This window comes from Trichechus manatus, unplaced genomic scaffold, assembly GCF_000243295.1.
Source record: "Trichechus manatus latirostris isolate Lorelei unplaced genomic scaffold, TriManLat1.0 scaffold00030, whole genome shotgun sequence".
NCBI lineage: Eukaryota > Metazoa > Chordata > Mammalia > Sirenia > Trichechidae > Trichechus > Trichechus manatus.
The window spans coordinates 16,520,048-16,535,884 of NW_004443966.1; the positions used below are offsets into that span (position 1 = coordinate 16,520,048).

The 15,837-nt window shown below is 35.9% G+C and overlaps 1 protein-coding gene across 2 annotated transcripts in view; it reads left to right on the plus strand.

Moving 5' to 3' along the window:
• LRRC49 (leucine rich repeat containing 49) overlaps positions 1-15,837 on the plus strand; it is a 200,047-nt gene that overhangs the window by 21,712 nt on the left and 162,498 nt on the right. For both annotated transcript variants that reach the window (XM_023729769.1, XM_023729768.1), the window contains exon 8: positions 7,314-7,457. In XM_023729769.1, coding sequence (XP_023585537.1) covers positions 7,314-7,457 — 144 coding nt within the window. The remainder of the gene's footprint in view (positions 1-7,313; positions 7,458-15,837) is intronic.

Consider the following 15,837-nt stretch of genomic DNA (forward strand, 5'->3'; position numbering starts at 1 on the left):
GTATCTGTGGAGCTTCCATGACCTTGCCTTGTAACTTGCCTTGCCTTCCCTCCCTCGTAACCATCAAAGATTGTTTCTTTTTGTGTATAAATCTTTTCATGAGTTTTTATAGTAGTGGACTCATACAATATTTGTCCTTTTGTGATTGACTTATTTGATTCAGGATAATGCCCTACAGATTCATCCATGTTGTGAAACGCTTTGCAGATTCATCATTGTTCTTTATTGTTGCTTAGTATTCCAGTGTGTGTATGTACCATAGTTTGTTTATCCAGTCATCTGTTGATGGGCATCTAGGTTGTTTCCATCTTTTTGCTATCATGAATAATGCTGTAGTGAACATGGGTGTGCACGTGTCTATTCGTGTGACAGCTCTTATTTCTCTAGGATATATTCCTAGGAGTAGAATTGCTGGATCATATGGTATTTCTATTTCTAGCTTTTTAAGGAAGCACCATATTGTTTTCCAGAATGGTTGTACCAGTTTGCATTCCCACCAGCAGTGCATAAGAGTTCCAATCTCCCCGCAGCCTCTGCAACATTTGTTATTTTCTGTTTTTTTGGTTCATGCCAGTAATGCCAGGGTGAGATGGTATCTTGTTGTGGTTTGGATTTGCATTTCACTAATGGCTAGTGATCCCAAGCATTTCCTCATGTGTCTGTCAGTCACTTGAATATCTTCTTTGGTGAAGTGTCTCTTCATTTCCTTTGCCTATTTTGTAATTGAACTATTTGCCTTTTTGTTGTAGAGGTATTGGATTTTCCTGCAGATTTTAGAGATTAGGCCTTTGTCAGATTTGTCATAGCCAAAAAATTTTTCCCAGACTGTAGGTTCTCCTTTTACTGTTTTGGTAAAGTCTTTTGATGGGCACAGATGTTTACTTTTTAGAAGAGCCTAGTTATCTAGCTTATCTTCTGGAGCTTATGTGTTGTTGGTTATGGTTTGTATCCTGTTAATGCCGTGTATTAGGGCCTCTAGTGTTGATCCTATTTTTTCTTCTGTGATCTTTATATTTTTGGTTTTATATTTAGGTCTTTGATCCATTTTGAATTAGTTTTTGTGTATGATGTGAAGTATGGGTCCTGTTTCATTTTTTTGCAAATGGACATCCAGTTTTACCAGCACCATTTGTTAAAAAGACTGTCTTTTTTCCCATGTGATGGATTTTGGCCCTTGTTGGAAGATCAGGTGACCACAGGTGGGTGGATTTACATCTGGGTTCTCAATTCTGTTCCACTGGTCAATGTGTCTGTTGTTTTACCAGTACCAGGCTAGTGCAGGTCCTCGTACTTTATTCTTCCTCTTAAGTACTGCTTTACTTCTCCAGGGCCTCTTCCCTTTCCATGTAAAGATAATGATCAGTTTTTCCATCTCTTTAAAGAATGCTGTTGGTATTTGGATTGGGATCGCATTGTATTTGTAGATTGCTCTGGGTAGAATTGACATTTTCACAAAGTTGAGTCTACCTATCCATGAGCATGGTATGTTTTTCCATTTATGTAGATCTGTTTTGGTTTCTTGCAGTAGTGTTTTGTAGTTTTCTTTCTATTGGTCTTTTACGTCCCTGGTTAGATTTATTCCTAAGTATTTTATTTTTTTATGGGCTATTATAAATGGTATTGTTTTCCTGATTTCCTTTTCTTCGTTCTCTTGATTGGTGTATAGGAATTGAACTGATTTTTTACATTTATCTTGTATCCTACTACTCTGCTGAATCTTTCTATTAGTTTCAGTAGTTTTCTTGTGGAGTCTTTTGGGTTTTCTATATATACTATATCATCCACAAGTAGGGACGGTTTTACTCCTTCATTACCAGTTTGGATGCTCTTTATTTCTTTTTCTTGCCTTATTGCTCTAGCTAGGACTTCCAGTACAATGTTAAATAGAAGTGGTGATAAAGGGCATCCTTCTCTTGTTCCTGTTCTCAAGGGGAGTATTTTCAGCCTCTCTCCATTAAGAATGATGTTGGCTGTTGGCTATAACAATTTTGTTTCTTATTTAGTCTTCTATTAACTTATTTTATAAATACACATCAGTCAACCTCAGTATAAGAACTAGAATATTACTAATTACTTTCTTCTACTTAAGTACTCCTCCTTTATTCTACCTCCCTGCTTCTTCATCAGAGATAACCACTATTCTGAATTTCACATTTATCATTCCTTTGTGGGTTTTTTAGTTTGTTTTACCACATATATATCTGTGTCTCCACCATCCATCCGTTTGTCATACTCTGGTGGCTGGCATGTTGCTGTGAGGCTGGACGCTATGCCACTGGTATTTGAAATACCAGCAGCATCCCCCATAATGGACAGGTTTCAGTGGATAAGCTAGAAATAAAGGCCTGGCCATCTATTTCTGAAAAGTAGCCAATGAAAGCCTTATGGATCACACCAGAACATATTATCTGAATCGTTTTCTTTGGATACATCATCAGGAAGGATCAGTTGCTAGAGGAGGACATCATGCTTGGTGAAGTAGAGGGCCAAAAAGGGCATGAGAAATCTTCAGTGAGATGAGCTGGCTCAATAGCCACAGTGATAGACTAGGACATGCCGGCAATTGTGAGGATGGTGTAGGACTGAGAAATATTTGTTCTGTTGTGCATAAGGTTGCCATGAGTCGGAGTCAACTTGACAGCAACTAACAACAACAACAATAACATATGAGCATCTAAATAATATTGTTTAGTATTACATTTTTTAATTTAAAAAAGGTATCATACTATGTATTTTCATCTAGTGTTTGCTGTTTGAACAGAACAGTCTTAGATGACCTTATGTTTCTAAAATGTCAAGAGATACTCTATTCAAGACGAAACAATTAATGTCCAACTCTAAAAAATTAGGATCAGGTAATAAAGAAGCTAGAAGAAAATAAGTGAATGCTATTTGCCTTTTGAGTTTACTTCCGTTAGAAATAAGAATGTTCTGATGCTTGGTGCACATTGTGAAATAAAACATAATTGTTTTGTGGGGGTGATGTAAAACGTTTTGAGGAGTGATGATGGTGTTCAGGAGATGGATTGGGAATGGAAAGAGATGGAGGGAGGTGAAACTGGAGACAGAAAACAGTTAAGAGACTAATTCTACGATCTTGGTAACAGATTATATAAATAGTTTAAAAGTAGAAACATCAAGGTTTAGCAATTGATTATATGTGACTAATGGGAAATATGGAGGAAGCCAGGGGTTTACTCCCAGTTTCTGACCTAGAATTTTTGTTGGTCTACCAGAATTTGTTCTCTTGGTGAATGCTTGCTTTAACATGGACACAGATGTACATATAAGAAGAATCTGTTCTTTCAGTATTAGCCCAAGAGACAGAAAGGGCCACATAAACCAGAGACTTCATCAGCCTGAGACCAGAAGAACTAGATGGTGCCCAGCACCACCAGTGACCACCCTGACAGGGAACACAACATAGAGTCCCTGATGGAGCAGGAGAAAGGTGGGGTACAGAACTCAAATTCTAGTAAGAAGACCAAACTTAGTGGTCTGACTGAGACTGGAGGAACCCCGGAAAGCATGGCCCCTGGATTCCCTATCAGCCCAGAACTAAAACAATTTCCGAGGCCAACTCTTCAGACAGGGATTGGACTGAACTGTGGGACATAAAGTTATACTCGTGAGGAGTGTGCCTCTTAGCTCAAGTAGGTACAAGAGACTAAATGGGCAGCTTCTGTCCGGAGGTGAGATGGGAAGGCAGAGAGGGTTAGGAGCTGGTTGAATGGACATGAGGAATCAGGGGTGGAAAGAAGGAGTGTGCTGTTACAGTATGGGGAGAGCAATTAGGGTCACATAACAATGCACGTATAAATTTTTTACGGGAGACTAACTTGAAATGTAAACTTCATTTAAACTATGACAATAAACAAAAAAAAGAAAACATCAAAAAAAAAAAAAGAAGAATCTGTTCTTTCAGTGACATTTGTTCTTAAAGAGAGCTTGCCCTTTCTCTGATTGCTTGCCTGAAGGCAGACATTTGTCCTTTCAGTACTGCTGGGTAGGGAGGTTGTCTGTATCTAGGCAGACCAGTCTCGGTTATTCTTATACACAAAGATAAGACCGGAGTATTCAGCTTCTCTTGATGTGTTAGTAAGCTCCGCAGTCTATCTTAGGACCCTCTCTCTGACCAGCATGACTCATAATTGGACTTCCCAACATTCCAGTCATCTCTTCTTCTTACTGTGAAGTTTATCAGCTAAGAAGGAATCGTGTTTTCACCTTACACCACCCTTTGCCTTAAACTGTCATCTGGTCTATGGTTGTGACTTTGTCCATGACTGCAACCAGTAACAGACTTTATTCTATCAGAGATGTTGTACACGACTTAGGTGTATCCGATTGCAAACCAAATCAAGGACAATATCCACAGTGATTTTTTTTTTTAATTATACGTTGATACCTATATATTACAAAAAACAATGTTTGCTTTCAGACTTGCTAAACTTAAAAGGTAATTCTAAAATGTGGGAATTCTAGTTGTAAGTTCTACCAGGCCTATGTAGAATTGGAGTTAGTTTTCTAATAGAAATGCCCAGGGCTATTAGCAGATGGGAGAAGACATCCTAGGTAGACCATACAACAATTGTGCCCCTTCGATCTGTATATTATCTTGAACTCAGAGAAGTTCTCTTTGTATATTTAAATATGGCTTCCTTTCTGTTTATGTTTGTTTATTTATATTGTTTATCTTCCATATCTCCATCTTATTTTTTATTTTTTCCATAACTGTTTTTCCTTAGTATTTCAGGAGGATTTCTCAAGCTATGCTGACATTACTGATTCCCTTTTCTACAGTGTCTATTTTGCTGTTTACTGATTCATACATTTAAAATTCTGTTACCTATTTATTTTCTAAATACTTCTCTCCATGTCTTATGGTATAGTTTTATCATCTTTAAATACTGATAAGCTGTTACTTCTTTTCTAATTTTTATATAATTTATTTTCATTTTGCATCAGTTAGACCAAAATCTTAGAAAAAATTTTAAAGCTTGGTCAGAGATATGTTTATATATTATCAAATTTACAGTATACATATTTAGGTTTTTCCTTTGTAATGTAGATGGTATTGCTTGAATGTAAGAGAAGGTCCAAATAACAGCCAGAAGCTGGATTATGTAGCTAACAAAAAGTTCTTATAGCCAGCATCTGCTTGGAAGTGTTAAATCTTTCATGGCATTAAGTTAGTTTTAAAAAATCAAATATTTTATAAAATTAGAAATCAATAACAGAAAAAGCAAGGAAAAAAATCAAACACATGGAAACTGAACAACACCTTGCACAAAAACTACTGGGTTATAGAAGAAATTAAGGATGGAATAAAGAAATTCATAGACTCAGACAAGAATGAAAACACATCCTACCAGAACCTTTTGGACAGCAAAAGCAGTGCTCAGAGGTCGGTTTATAGCAATAAATACACACATCCAAAAAGAAGAAAGGGCCAAAATCAAAACATTAACCCTACAACTCGAACAAGTAGAAAGAGAGCAGCAAAAGAAGCACTCGGGCATCAGAAGAAAGGAAATAATAAGAATTAGAACAGAATTAAATGAAATAGAGAATACAAAAACGATTGAAAGCATTAACAAGACCAAAAGCTGGTTCTTTGAAAAGATCAACAAAATTGATAAACCATTGGCCAGACTGACAAAAGAAAAACAGGAGAGGAAGCACATAACTCATATAAGAAATGAGATGGGTGATATCACAACAGACCCAACTGAAGTTAAAAGAATCATAATATAGAATACTATGAAAAATTGTACTCTAACAAATTTGAAAACCTAGAGGAAATGGACAAATTTCTAGAAACTTACTACCTACCTAAACTAACACAAACAGAGGCAGAACAACTAAATAAACCTGTAACAAAAGAAGAGATTGAAAAGGTAATTAAAAAACTCCCAACCACAAGAACAAAAAAATATTTTATAAAATAAAAAATTTCCAAAAAATACTGTGATGGCAATAAAGATGAACTAATTAATCTCTGTTGTTGTTGGGTGCTGTTGAGTCCATTTCAACTCATAGTGACCCTGTAGGACAGACTAGAACTGCCCCATAGGCTTTCCAAGGCTGTGTAAATCTTTCCAGAAGCAGACTGCCACATCTTCTCCTGCGGAGCTGCTGGTTGGTTCAAACCACCGACTTTTCAGTTAGCAGCCAAGCACTTAACCACTGTTCCACCAGGTCTCCTTAATTAATCTCTACCCATTGCCGTCAAGTCAATTCCAACTCATCGTGACCCTATAGGACAGAGTAGAACTGCCCCATAGGGTTTCCAAGGAGCACCTGGTGGATTCAAACTGCCAGCCTTTTGGTTAGCAGCTGTAGCTGTTAACCACTACGCCACCAGGGTTTCCTAATTAATCTCTAGTGATTGTGAAATTCATTTTTTTAAAGTTCAGAAGGCAAGTTTTATGTGTGTGACTCCATTGTTACTTAAGTATTTTGCATTAAGAGGTTGATAAAGTCCTCTACACGAATTCCTACTTCTGTGTCATAGAGAAACTCATCCTGTTGTGCTATGCTTGCTGTATTACAACTGTGGGGCTTAAAATCATCACTCCGTGGTGTCATAGCTTTGACTTACCCTCATCTTGTTGTGCAGTTCAGACTCCTCCGCAGGTTGGGGTTATGTGCATGTGCGTATTTCATGATTCAGCTCCTCTTGTTCTAAACAGTAGTCTCCACCATACTGTACCCTGAGTAAATACTATCCATCTCCTCTCTGAAGCACTTCTACTAGTAAAAGAAAACGCATCCCCACCCTCCACTGGGGAGCCTAGTTTCTTGAGTCTTTCCAATTCAAACTCTCAACTGCTCTCAGAACCCTGAACTATAAGTGGGATTAGCAAGGAGAATTTACTTATCATTTCTCTTTCTTCCCTTTTCTCTCAGAGGGCAGAGACTTGCTTGGTCAAAACATTGTGAGCTTATGCCTTGGGCTCACAGTCAGTTTCTATATGGCAGGTAGTGTGTATACTTTTTGTAGCCTTCATGGGGCCTGGCACAGTGTTGGGTACTGAGAAGATGCCCCAAATGTTGGGCTCGTGGATTATTTGATACAATTTACTTCAAATATTTACCGTTTGGTCAAGTTTACAGATATGTTCCTCTAGTTAGTTTTCACAAGTTAGATGATGTCATATTATCTGTAACATAAGACGTGGGAAATAGGTTTTTAAATGTCCTCATATAAACTTGTCACTGAATCCAGTGGATTTGAATATTTTATTTTTAGGGTTTTTATAACATGTATATCTGAGATTTATGCCTGTTAATCACCCATTTTTTGACAGATCACCAAAGTTGAAAATGTCAATCATTTGTGTGATTTGAGGGTTTTAAACCTTGCCAGGAACCTTTTAAGTCACGTTGATAATCTTAATGGACTGGATTCACTAACTGAACTTAACCTGCGACACAATCAAATCACTTCAGTGGTGAGTATTAAAACAAAATCGATACGGACTTTCTAGCTTTTATTTTAAGGAAACGAGACAAACGCTCTAGCATTGCTTTATGAAAAATAAGAAGCTAACATTATTTAGTTTTTTTCTGAATTGAAATTGTGAATATTATTTATTCAGCTTTTTACTGTTTTGCTGTGGGAAGTGTTAAGGGTTTTTTTTTATTTTGAAGGACAAATGTAAAATTAAAAACAATAAAAATGATATCAGTAAATAAATCAGTTAGTGTAAATGGGTACTGAATCCTTTGCTGTTTTTTAATCAGCATAGAATTAGTAAGAAAAATGGTAATTGGTGACTGAAAGTTGAAGAATTGTTGCACCAGGAGGAAAAAGGCAGAGAGAGGAGAGATTGAGGGTTGTAAAGGCAGGCGTAAATATCAGATCCTTTACAGTTTTAAAAGTCAACTTGGTATATGGAAAGAGCATTGCACAGGGCATCAGAGGCCTAGTTCTGGTCTCAGCTTCACCTCTCATTAGCTGTGTGGCTTTGGGTAACTCACTTTAACCCTCTGGCCTCAGGTTACTTGTTTCTAAAATAGGGGCACTGGGCTAGATTATCTCTACGTTCCTTTTTGGCTTGTTGACTGTGAAGAAAGACATAAAGATGATAGAGAACTGGAGTGTGAGCAGGAGGAAAAGAGTTAGCATTGTAGGGGCAAAACTACAGAAAGAGGACTTGGGAACTCTGAAGACAAGCTTGGTTAGATTTATAGTTTTGCCCAAGGTTGGCAACTAATAGCAGCTCGATACACAGGTATTGTGTACTTGTGCATGTATGAAGAGTATTAGACATACAGCCGTTCAGCTGTATGATATGATGCATGCCAACAAGTCTTCTAATGATTTATAAAAACATTATTTGTTCTTTTAACAAGTTTCCTTTGTTTAAAAGGTAGAGAAAAACTTGCATTAGGTTCTCTCTAGGTACCATTTAAGTACTTTTAAAGGTACAATCTAAGTCTTAACTCTTAAGACACTGAGTTCCGTAGTAAAGAATTTAATGCACTGTAAGTGGTACACTTGAAAAAGTTGGAACAGATGGTGCCCTATCTCTAGGCTTTTATTGTATAGATTGGTTTCATTTTGAAGTTTTCCTAGGAAATCTGAGCCAGGTAATACTTACATCTTCCAGGAGGTTGGGATAATTTCAGAACCTTTTCCAAGACATGGATTTAGTCCAGGACCTCTGTGTTCTGTCAGGCCCTCCCCTAGATTGGATTTAAATTTTGGAACTAGCCAGTTTGTTTTAAAAGAAATCCAGTTTGGGTTAATCTGTTACATCTAGGAACTGCTCAGGACTCAGTCTGTCCTCAGGAAACTGGATTTCGTAAGAATCCAAAAAGCTTTGGTAGAGTGGGGGAATAGAAGTCTATTGGCCCTAGCGTATTCCTGTCTATATTTTGGCTTTCGTTTGGAAAGTGAATAATGCATATCCAGGAAATTGCTTACTCAATTTCCTGTTGAATATTATGTCTAATCATTGCTGCTATAGCTTAGACAGCAGTAAACATTTTATGGAAAAGAAAATTTTATTAATTTCTAAAAGTTAAAAAGATCTAATGGTAAGTATCATGCATATTTATTATAGGAAATTTTGAGTATGCATATAAGGATAAAGAAGAAACTAACGGTCACCTCTAATCCAACTCTTGTTTGCTTCTTTTTCCAAACAGCCTTTTCTTAAATGATCCAGGAGACTTTAAAATTCGAGGATACAATTTTTTTTTTCATTATCTCTTCTCTCCTGGGTCATTATTATACATATTCTGTTTATTTTTACTTTTTTTTCATGATTTTTATTTTCCTCAATGTCTGGTAATCCTGAAGAGAAGGACTATATTAAATAGAGGCATGGGTCTTCTGTACAGTTGAGTAGGTCTTTTTAACCGTAAGATCTCTCCCTAGAATGACAGAGTTGATCACTAGATTTGTGTAAGTTGTTGAATCCCTCACATAGGTAGACTTCCATTTAGGGCAAGTGGCAGGGAAAAGGCAGGCTCATTTTGTAATTGCCAAAGTAAGGAAGACTTTACTTTTGGGGGTGGAAGGACATTAGTTTCTTCTGTGCTGGGTGAGACTTCCATTCCCTTTTTCCCTCTGGTTCTGTTGTAGCAGTTATTTGCCATCTCCACAGATGAATGAAACTCCCACACTGTCCATCCTGCCTTGACGAATATTCCATTCTGTTTAGAGAAGAGATCATGAGTTTCCAGCTGAGGGTCTCTTTCAGCCAGCTGCTCTGTACCTGTTTATGTGTATGTGTGTGTGTGTACATGGCAGAGGTGGCAGTAGCGTGGGAGTGGGGTGGATTTGTTGATGTTCCAGGAATGGCAGCTGAGTAGACAGATCTTTAATTTCACACCTACTTGATCAGCCACAGTTAACCGAAGTCCGCACCTACTTTGCCTTTTCTGATTTTGAGCACGGAGTACGCCGGCGCTCTGTCAGAACAAACTGCTGCATTTGCAGTGCAGCGTCTCTCTTGCCAGTTCTGAGCTGCATTCTTCTATGCTGAGGATAATCTCCGATAAGATCCCGTCACTTTTCTGCTTTCTGAAATTTGTTAAAATGTTTGATCTGCTGATTGTAACGCTCATGTTTTTAGCACTTTTGTGGATTTATTTATTTTAGTATATTTTTATTGTCACACTCATTGAATCTTAGGAAGGAAATGAAACAAATGCATTGCCTAGTTTACCATCTTAAACAGAAACCTTCTCCTCTGATGTTTTTTGATATAGAAAAGTGATTGATCGATTGACTGATTGGTTGCAGTTAAATTTGCCAGTCTTTTTCTTGGAAATTTCATAAATTTTAAACCAAATATCATTTTAGTTTATATGATATCTTTCCCATTAAAAAATTATTAAACATTCCAGACAACCCCAAAAGAACGGTAAATAATGTTATCAACATCTGTATATCCACCGCTCAACTTAAATACTAACACTTTTCAAATACAGCCGAGGCCTCCTGTGTACTTCTTCCCTATCACATCCTCTCCCTCTTTTGCAGAAGTAACCACAATTCTGAATTTGGTGACTTTTATCCCCATGCATGTCTGTTTCCTTTTCCCACATATGTATGTATCCTAAACAATATCAGTAATTATTTTGTATGCTTTTAAACATCATTTGAATGGTATCATACTGTTCATATCTTCTTTGAGTTGCTTTTATTAACATTATGCTTTGCGATTTATCCATATTGATACCTTAGCTCTATTTCATTAACTTTCACTGTTGTGTAGTATTCCACTGTGTGATTATAATTAAATATTCATTTCTTGATTCATGGATAGTCGTATTTCCAATTTTGTGTTATTGCAAAGTAGCACAAATAACATTTTTGTACATGTCTTTTTGTGCATATGTATAAGAGTTTCTCCAGGCAAGTGGCTTTAAGATTTTTGGAACACAATATACAGTAAGAAATAAATTTTACAGTGAAACCCAGTTGTTATATATGTATTTATGTGAGTACCTTAAAATAGAAACGTTGTCCTTTTTTTATATCGATATTTCCTCTTCTATGAATAGCCCATCCTTTGCCCAGTTAAAATTTTTTTTTCCTATTGATCCATAGTAGTTCTTTTGTTTCTTCCATCTTTTGAGGAACTGAAGTAAAAATTATCAATTGTTTTCTTTATTGTCTTAGCTTTTTTGTTTGTTTGAAAAATTCTTCCCTGTAGACTAAGGACATAAAGCTCTTTTCCTAATTGTCTGACAAAAGATTTAAATTGTTTTTCACATTTAAGTGTTTCACCATTTGTTACTGGTTTTTTTGCCTGTGGTGTGAAGTTGAAATCCAATTTAATTTTTTTTCCGAAGTATGGATAACCAGTTGTCCCAGCACATTATTGAAAAGTGAATACTCTCTACCCGCTTCCTCCCCTTGGCAGTATAGTCGTACCTCAGTATCCATGGGGGATTGGTTCTCCAGGACCCCCATGGATACCAAAATCCGAGGATGTTCAAGTCCCTTATATAAAATGTTATAGTATTTGCGTATAACCTGTACACATCCTCCTGTATACTATAAATCATGTCTAGGTTACTTATAATACATAATACAATGTAAATGTTATATAAGTAGTTCTTATACTGTATTGTTTAGGGAATGATGACGAGGAAAAAAAGTCTGTACGTGTTCAGTATAGACACAACCATCATAGGCCTAACTACATAGTATATGTCAGACTCGAGGCGAACAATGCTCAAACAATGAGTGCTGGAAAGACAAGGATCTGTGAAACGGCAGGAAGCTGCAGCAGGGTACACATCACTTTTTTTTCTTTCCCTGAATATTTTTGGACTGTGGTTGATTGAATCCGTGAATGGAGAATCTGCTGATATGGGGGGCCGACTGTATCTCCCTTTAGCAAATTATGACTCTACATTTCCATGGATCTGTTTCTGGGCTCTCTGGTCTTTTAATTGATTTCTCTCTGTGTGCCAAAATAACCATATCTTAATAACTGTAACTTTATATTATGTCTTAAGAGTTAGTAAGATGAGGTTCCCAATCTTTCCTTTCCTTTTTTCTTCCTCCCTCCCTCCTTCCCTTCCTTCCTTTTTTCATATTTCTTTAGTCATCTATGTTCTTTATGTTTTTGTATACATTCTAGAAATAGCATGGGAAGTTTCTTGAAAAAACCCTATTGATCTTTTTGATTGGAATTTCTTTGAATTTGAAAACAATTGATATTTTTATGATATTCAGTCTTCCAGATCTTGAATATGGTATATCTCTCAATTCATATATTTAATGATTTTTTATGCTTTTCTCCATAAATTGCTTATATCTCTTTTGTTAGATTTCTTCCCAGATGTAGTTTTTTTGTTGCTGTTTTGATTTTGTGTGTGGGTATCAGAAATAGTTTTCTTACTATTGCTGGTATATGGAAACACAGTTGAGTTTGGTTCATTGCTCTTGTGTCTAGCAATCTTGCTCTGAAAACTTAATAATTCTAATAATATGTCTTTAGATTATCTTGGGTTTTCTATGTAGACAATTATATATATTTTTGCAAATAGTGGCAGTTTTTCCCCTAATCATTTTATAGTTTATTGTTTCTCCTTGTTTGACTGAACTAGACTTAACCCTCCAATTTGACTGAACCTCCAGGAGAACGTTGAACAGAGAAGTCAAAGCAGGCATCCTTGTCTTATTTCTGATTTTAAAGGAAATGCATTAGCCAGGTATGTTTGCTAGATAACATTTATTACCCTGAGGGAATTCTCTGCTATTTTTAGTTTACTTAGAATTTTTGTTGTAAATGGTTGTTGAATTTTATTAAATGCTTTTTCTGCAACTCTTAGATTGATCATGTGAATTCTTTTCTTTAATCTGTTAATTTTGCAAATTATATTAAAAGATTTTATAATGATAAGTAATTCTAACATTCTTGTTCATTATGTCATGGCCTATATTTTACATACATTCCTGGATTTTTTTGCTAACATTTTGTTTATATTATTTGCATTTATGTTAGTAAACAAGACTGGATTGTGATTTTTCTTTCTTTTATTGTGCTTTTCTGGTCTTAAGGTCACACTAGCCTCATAAAATAAATTGGGAAGTGTTCCCTATTTTGATATTTTATGATTTTCTATTTTGTTTCCCTATTTGTATAGATCACAATTTATGTGAGATAAAGATGCTCTATTCCTTGAATATCTGGTAGAATTTATCTATAAAATAGTCTAAGTAGTTTTAAACTACTGAATTAATAGCAATTGTGGGTGTCAGTTTTAATATGTTGTAGTTTCCTTTCAGAGCCCTTGTGGCACGGTGGTTAAGAGCTATGGCAAGCTACAGCTACTAACCAAAAGGTTGGCAGTTCAAATCCACCAGCCATTCCTTGGAAACCCTATAGGGCAGTTCTGCTCTATCCTGTAGGGTTGTGATGAGTTGGAATTGACTTGACGGCAACAAGGGAGGGTTTGTTTGTTTTTGTTTTTTTTTGGTTAGTTTCCTCTCATCCAGGTTTTTTTCTTCCTGGCTGTTCTATCTGAAGTCATGTACCCCTTGTCACTTCTAATAATGTTTGTTTATATTTTCTTTTTTCTTAATCAATATTGCCAGAGATTTGTTTATTTTACTAGTACAGGCAGTCCTCAGGTTAAGAACGAGATCTGTTTCTAACTGTCTTTAAGTTGGATTTGTAGATAAGTCGGAACAGGTACATATGGTTCTTATTTAGCCTTACTTTAGTGCAAGAAAAGGCTAGAAGCCTTTTCAAGGATTTAAAAGCTGCATGTGCAGCAGGTTAAGGTGATTGTGATGAATCATCTGTTGTGAGTAGGGGTTGGTTCAGTCGTTTCAAAGTGCAGGCAAATTTACATAACATTAAAGGGCAAGCATGAGTTGCCTGTAACTTCAGTGTTCCAGATTCCTAACCTGGGGACTGCCTGTACTTTCAACCCCTTTTGGCCTGTTGAAACTCTCTTACATAGCTTTTTAAAAATATTATTTTGTTGATTTTTGTTCTTATCTCTCATTTTCTCCCTCAAGTTTTGTGTTGGATATGTTAGTTTTCATTCTTTTTTACATTCTAATGTAAGCATTAAGGCTATAAATGATTAGAACCACTTCAGTTTCTCCTTACAAGTCTCAGAGTGTATTTTTTATTACCATTTAGTTCTAAATATTTTATCAGTTTCATTATGGTATCTCCTTTGATCTATGAGCTATTTAGAAATATGTTTTAAAAATTTGAAATGTATGGATTTTTTAATTTTTTGGTCATTCTTTTCTAGCTTAATTGCATTGTGGTTAATGAATGTAGGTCATGTGTAATTGATTCTTTGAAGTTTGTTGAAGTTTGCTTTACTGACTAAGTATGTAGACAATATCTGTAGTCAATATTTATTATTAATATATACCTAGCATGTCGTCAGTATTTTGAAGCTGGATTCCTAGGTGTACACAAGTTTAAAGTTGATGTATCTTACTGGTAAATTGTTCCTTTTATCATTATGTATTAACTCTCTATAATTGACTCCTTGATGCAGCAAGTGTTTTATGAGCATGGGCAGTGTGCCAGGCACTATTCTACATCCTTAGGATATATCAGAAAGCTAGTGATGCTTTTTGCTTTAACATTTTATTTAGTCTGAAGCTTTATTTTGGTTATTTTTCCTGGTATACCTTTTGTATTCCTTAACCTTCTGTCTTTAATTTTGACAGAATTTCAGAAAAGTTATAACAATATAATAAAGAATTCCCAGTACCCTTCATCCAGATTTCCTAAATGATAACATTTTACTGCCTTTGTTTTCTCCTTTCTCTCTCGATTGCTTTCTCTCCTCTTTTCTTTCTATATCTATCTACCTTTAGATAATCCTGTTCTGAACCATCTAAGAATAAGTTGCAGATGTGATGATATTTTATCTCCACATATTTCAGTGTGTATTTCCTAAAAACAAAGACTTCTCTTATATAACCATAGTACAATTATAAAAACCAGTAAATTAACATAATACCATTATCTAATCTATAGGCCCCATTCAGATTTTGTTTCTTGTGAAATTTTTTTTACTGTACTTTAGATGAAGGCTTACAGAGCAAATTAGTTTCTCATTAAACAATTAACACACATATTGTTTTGTGACATTGGTTGCCAACCCCACAACATGTCAACACTCTTCCCTTCTTGACTTTGGGTTCTCTGTTAGCAGCTTTCCTATCCCCTCCTGACTTCTCGACCTTGCCCCTGGGCTGGTGTGCCCATTTAGTCTTGCTTTGTTTTACGGTCCTGTCTAGTCTTTGGCTGAAGGGTGAACCTCAGGAGTGACTCTAGTACTGAGTTAAAAGGGTGTCTGGTGGCCATACTCTCAGGGTTTCTACAGTCTCTGTCAGACCAGTAAGTCTGGTCTTTTTTTTGTGAATTAGAATTTTGTTCTACATTTTTCTCCAGCTCTGTCTGGGACCCTCTATTGTGATCCCTACCATGTTATTCTATGTTTTCTATTTGTCCTGCTTTTCCTGTGCTGCTGCTGCTTTTCTTTTCCCCCTTCTTCCTTGTGCCTTATTTTGGGTTGATGGAATTTTCCCTTATTTTCTTTAATGGTCACTCTTAACATTTTAAAATACATACTTGATTTAAATTATAAAGTTAATCTGCATCTCTACTTTTCTCTCAAATAAGCACCTTGGAATCATTAATCTAGTAAAGCTCCTCCCTTTTTATGTGTTTTTGTTGCCTAGTATTTTTTTAAATCTTTTTTACACATAAAATTAGATTTTTATTTTTAATTTTTCTTCTTTTTTTTTTTATTGTACTTCAGGTGAAGGCTTACAGAACAAATAGTTTCTCATGAAACAGTAGTACACATATTGTTTTATGA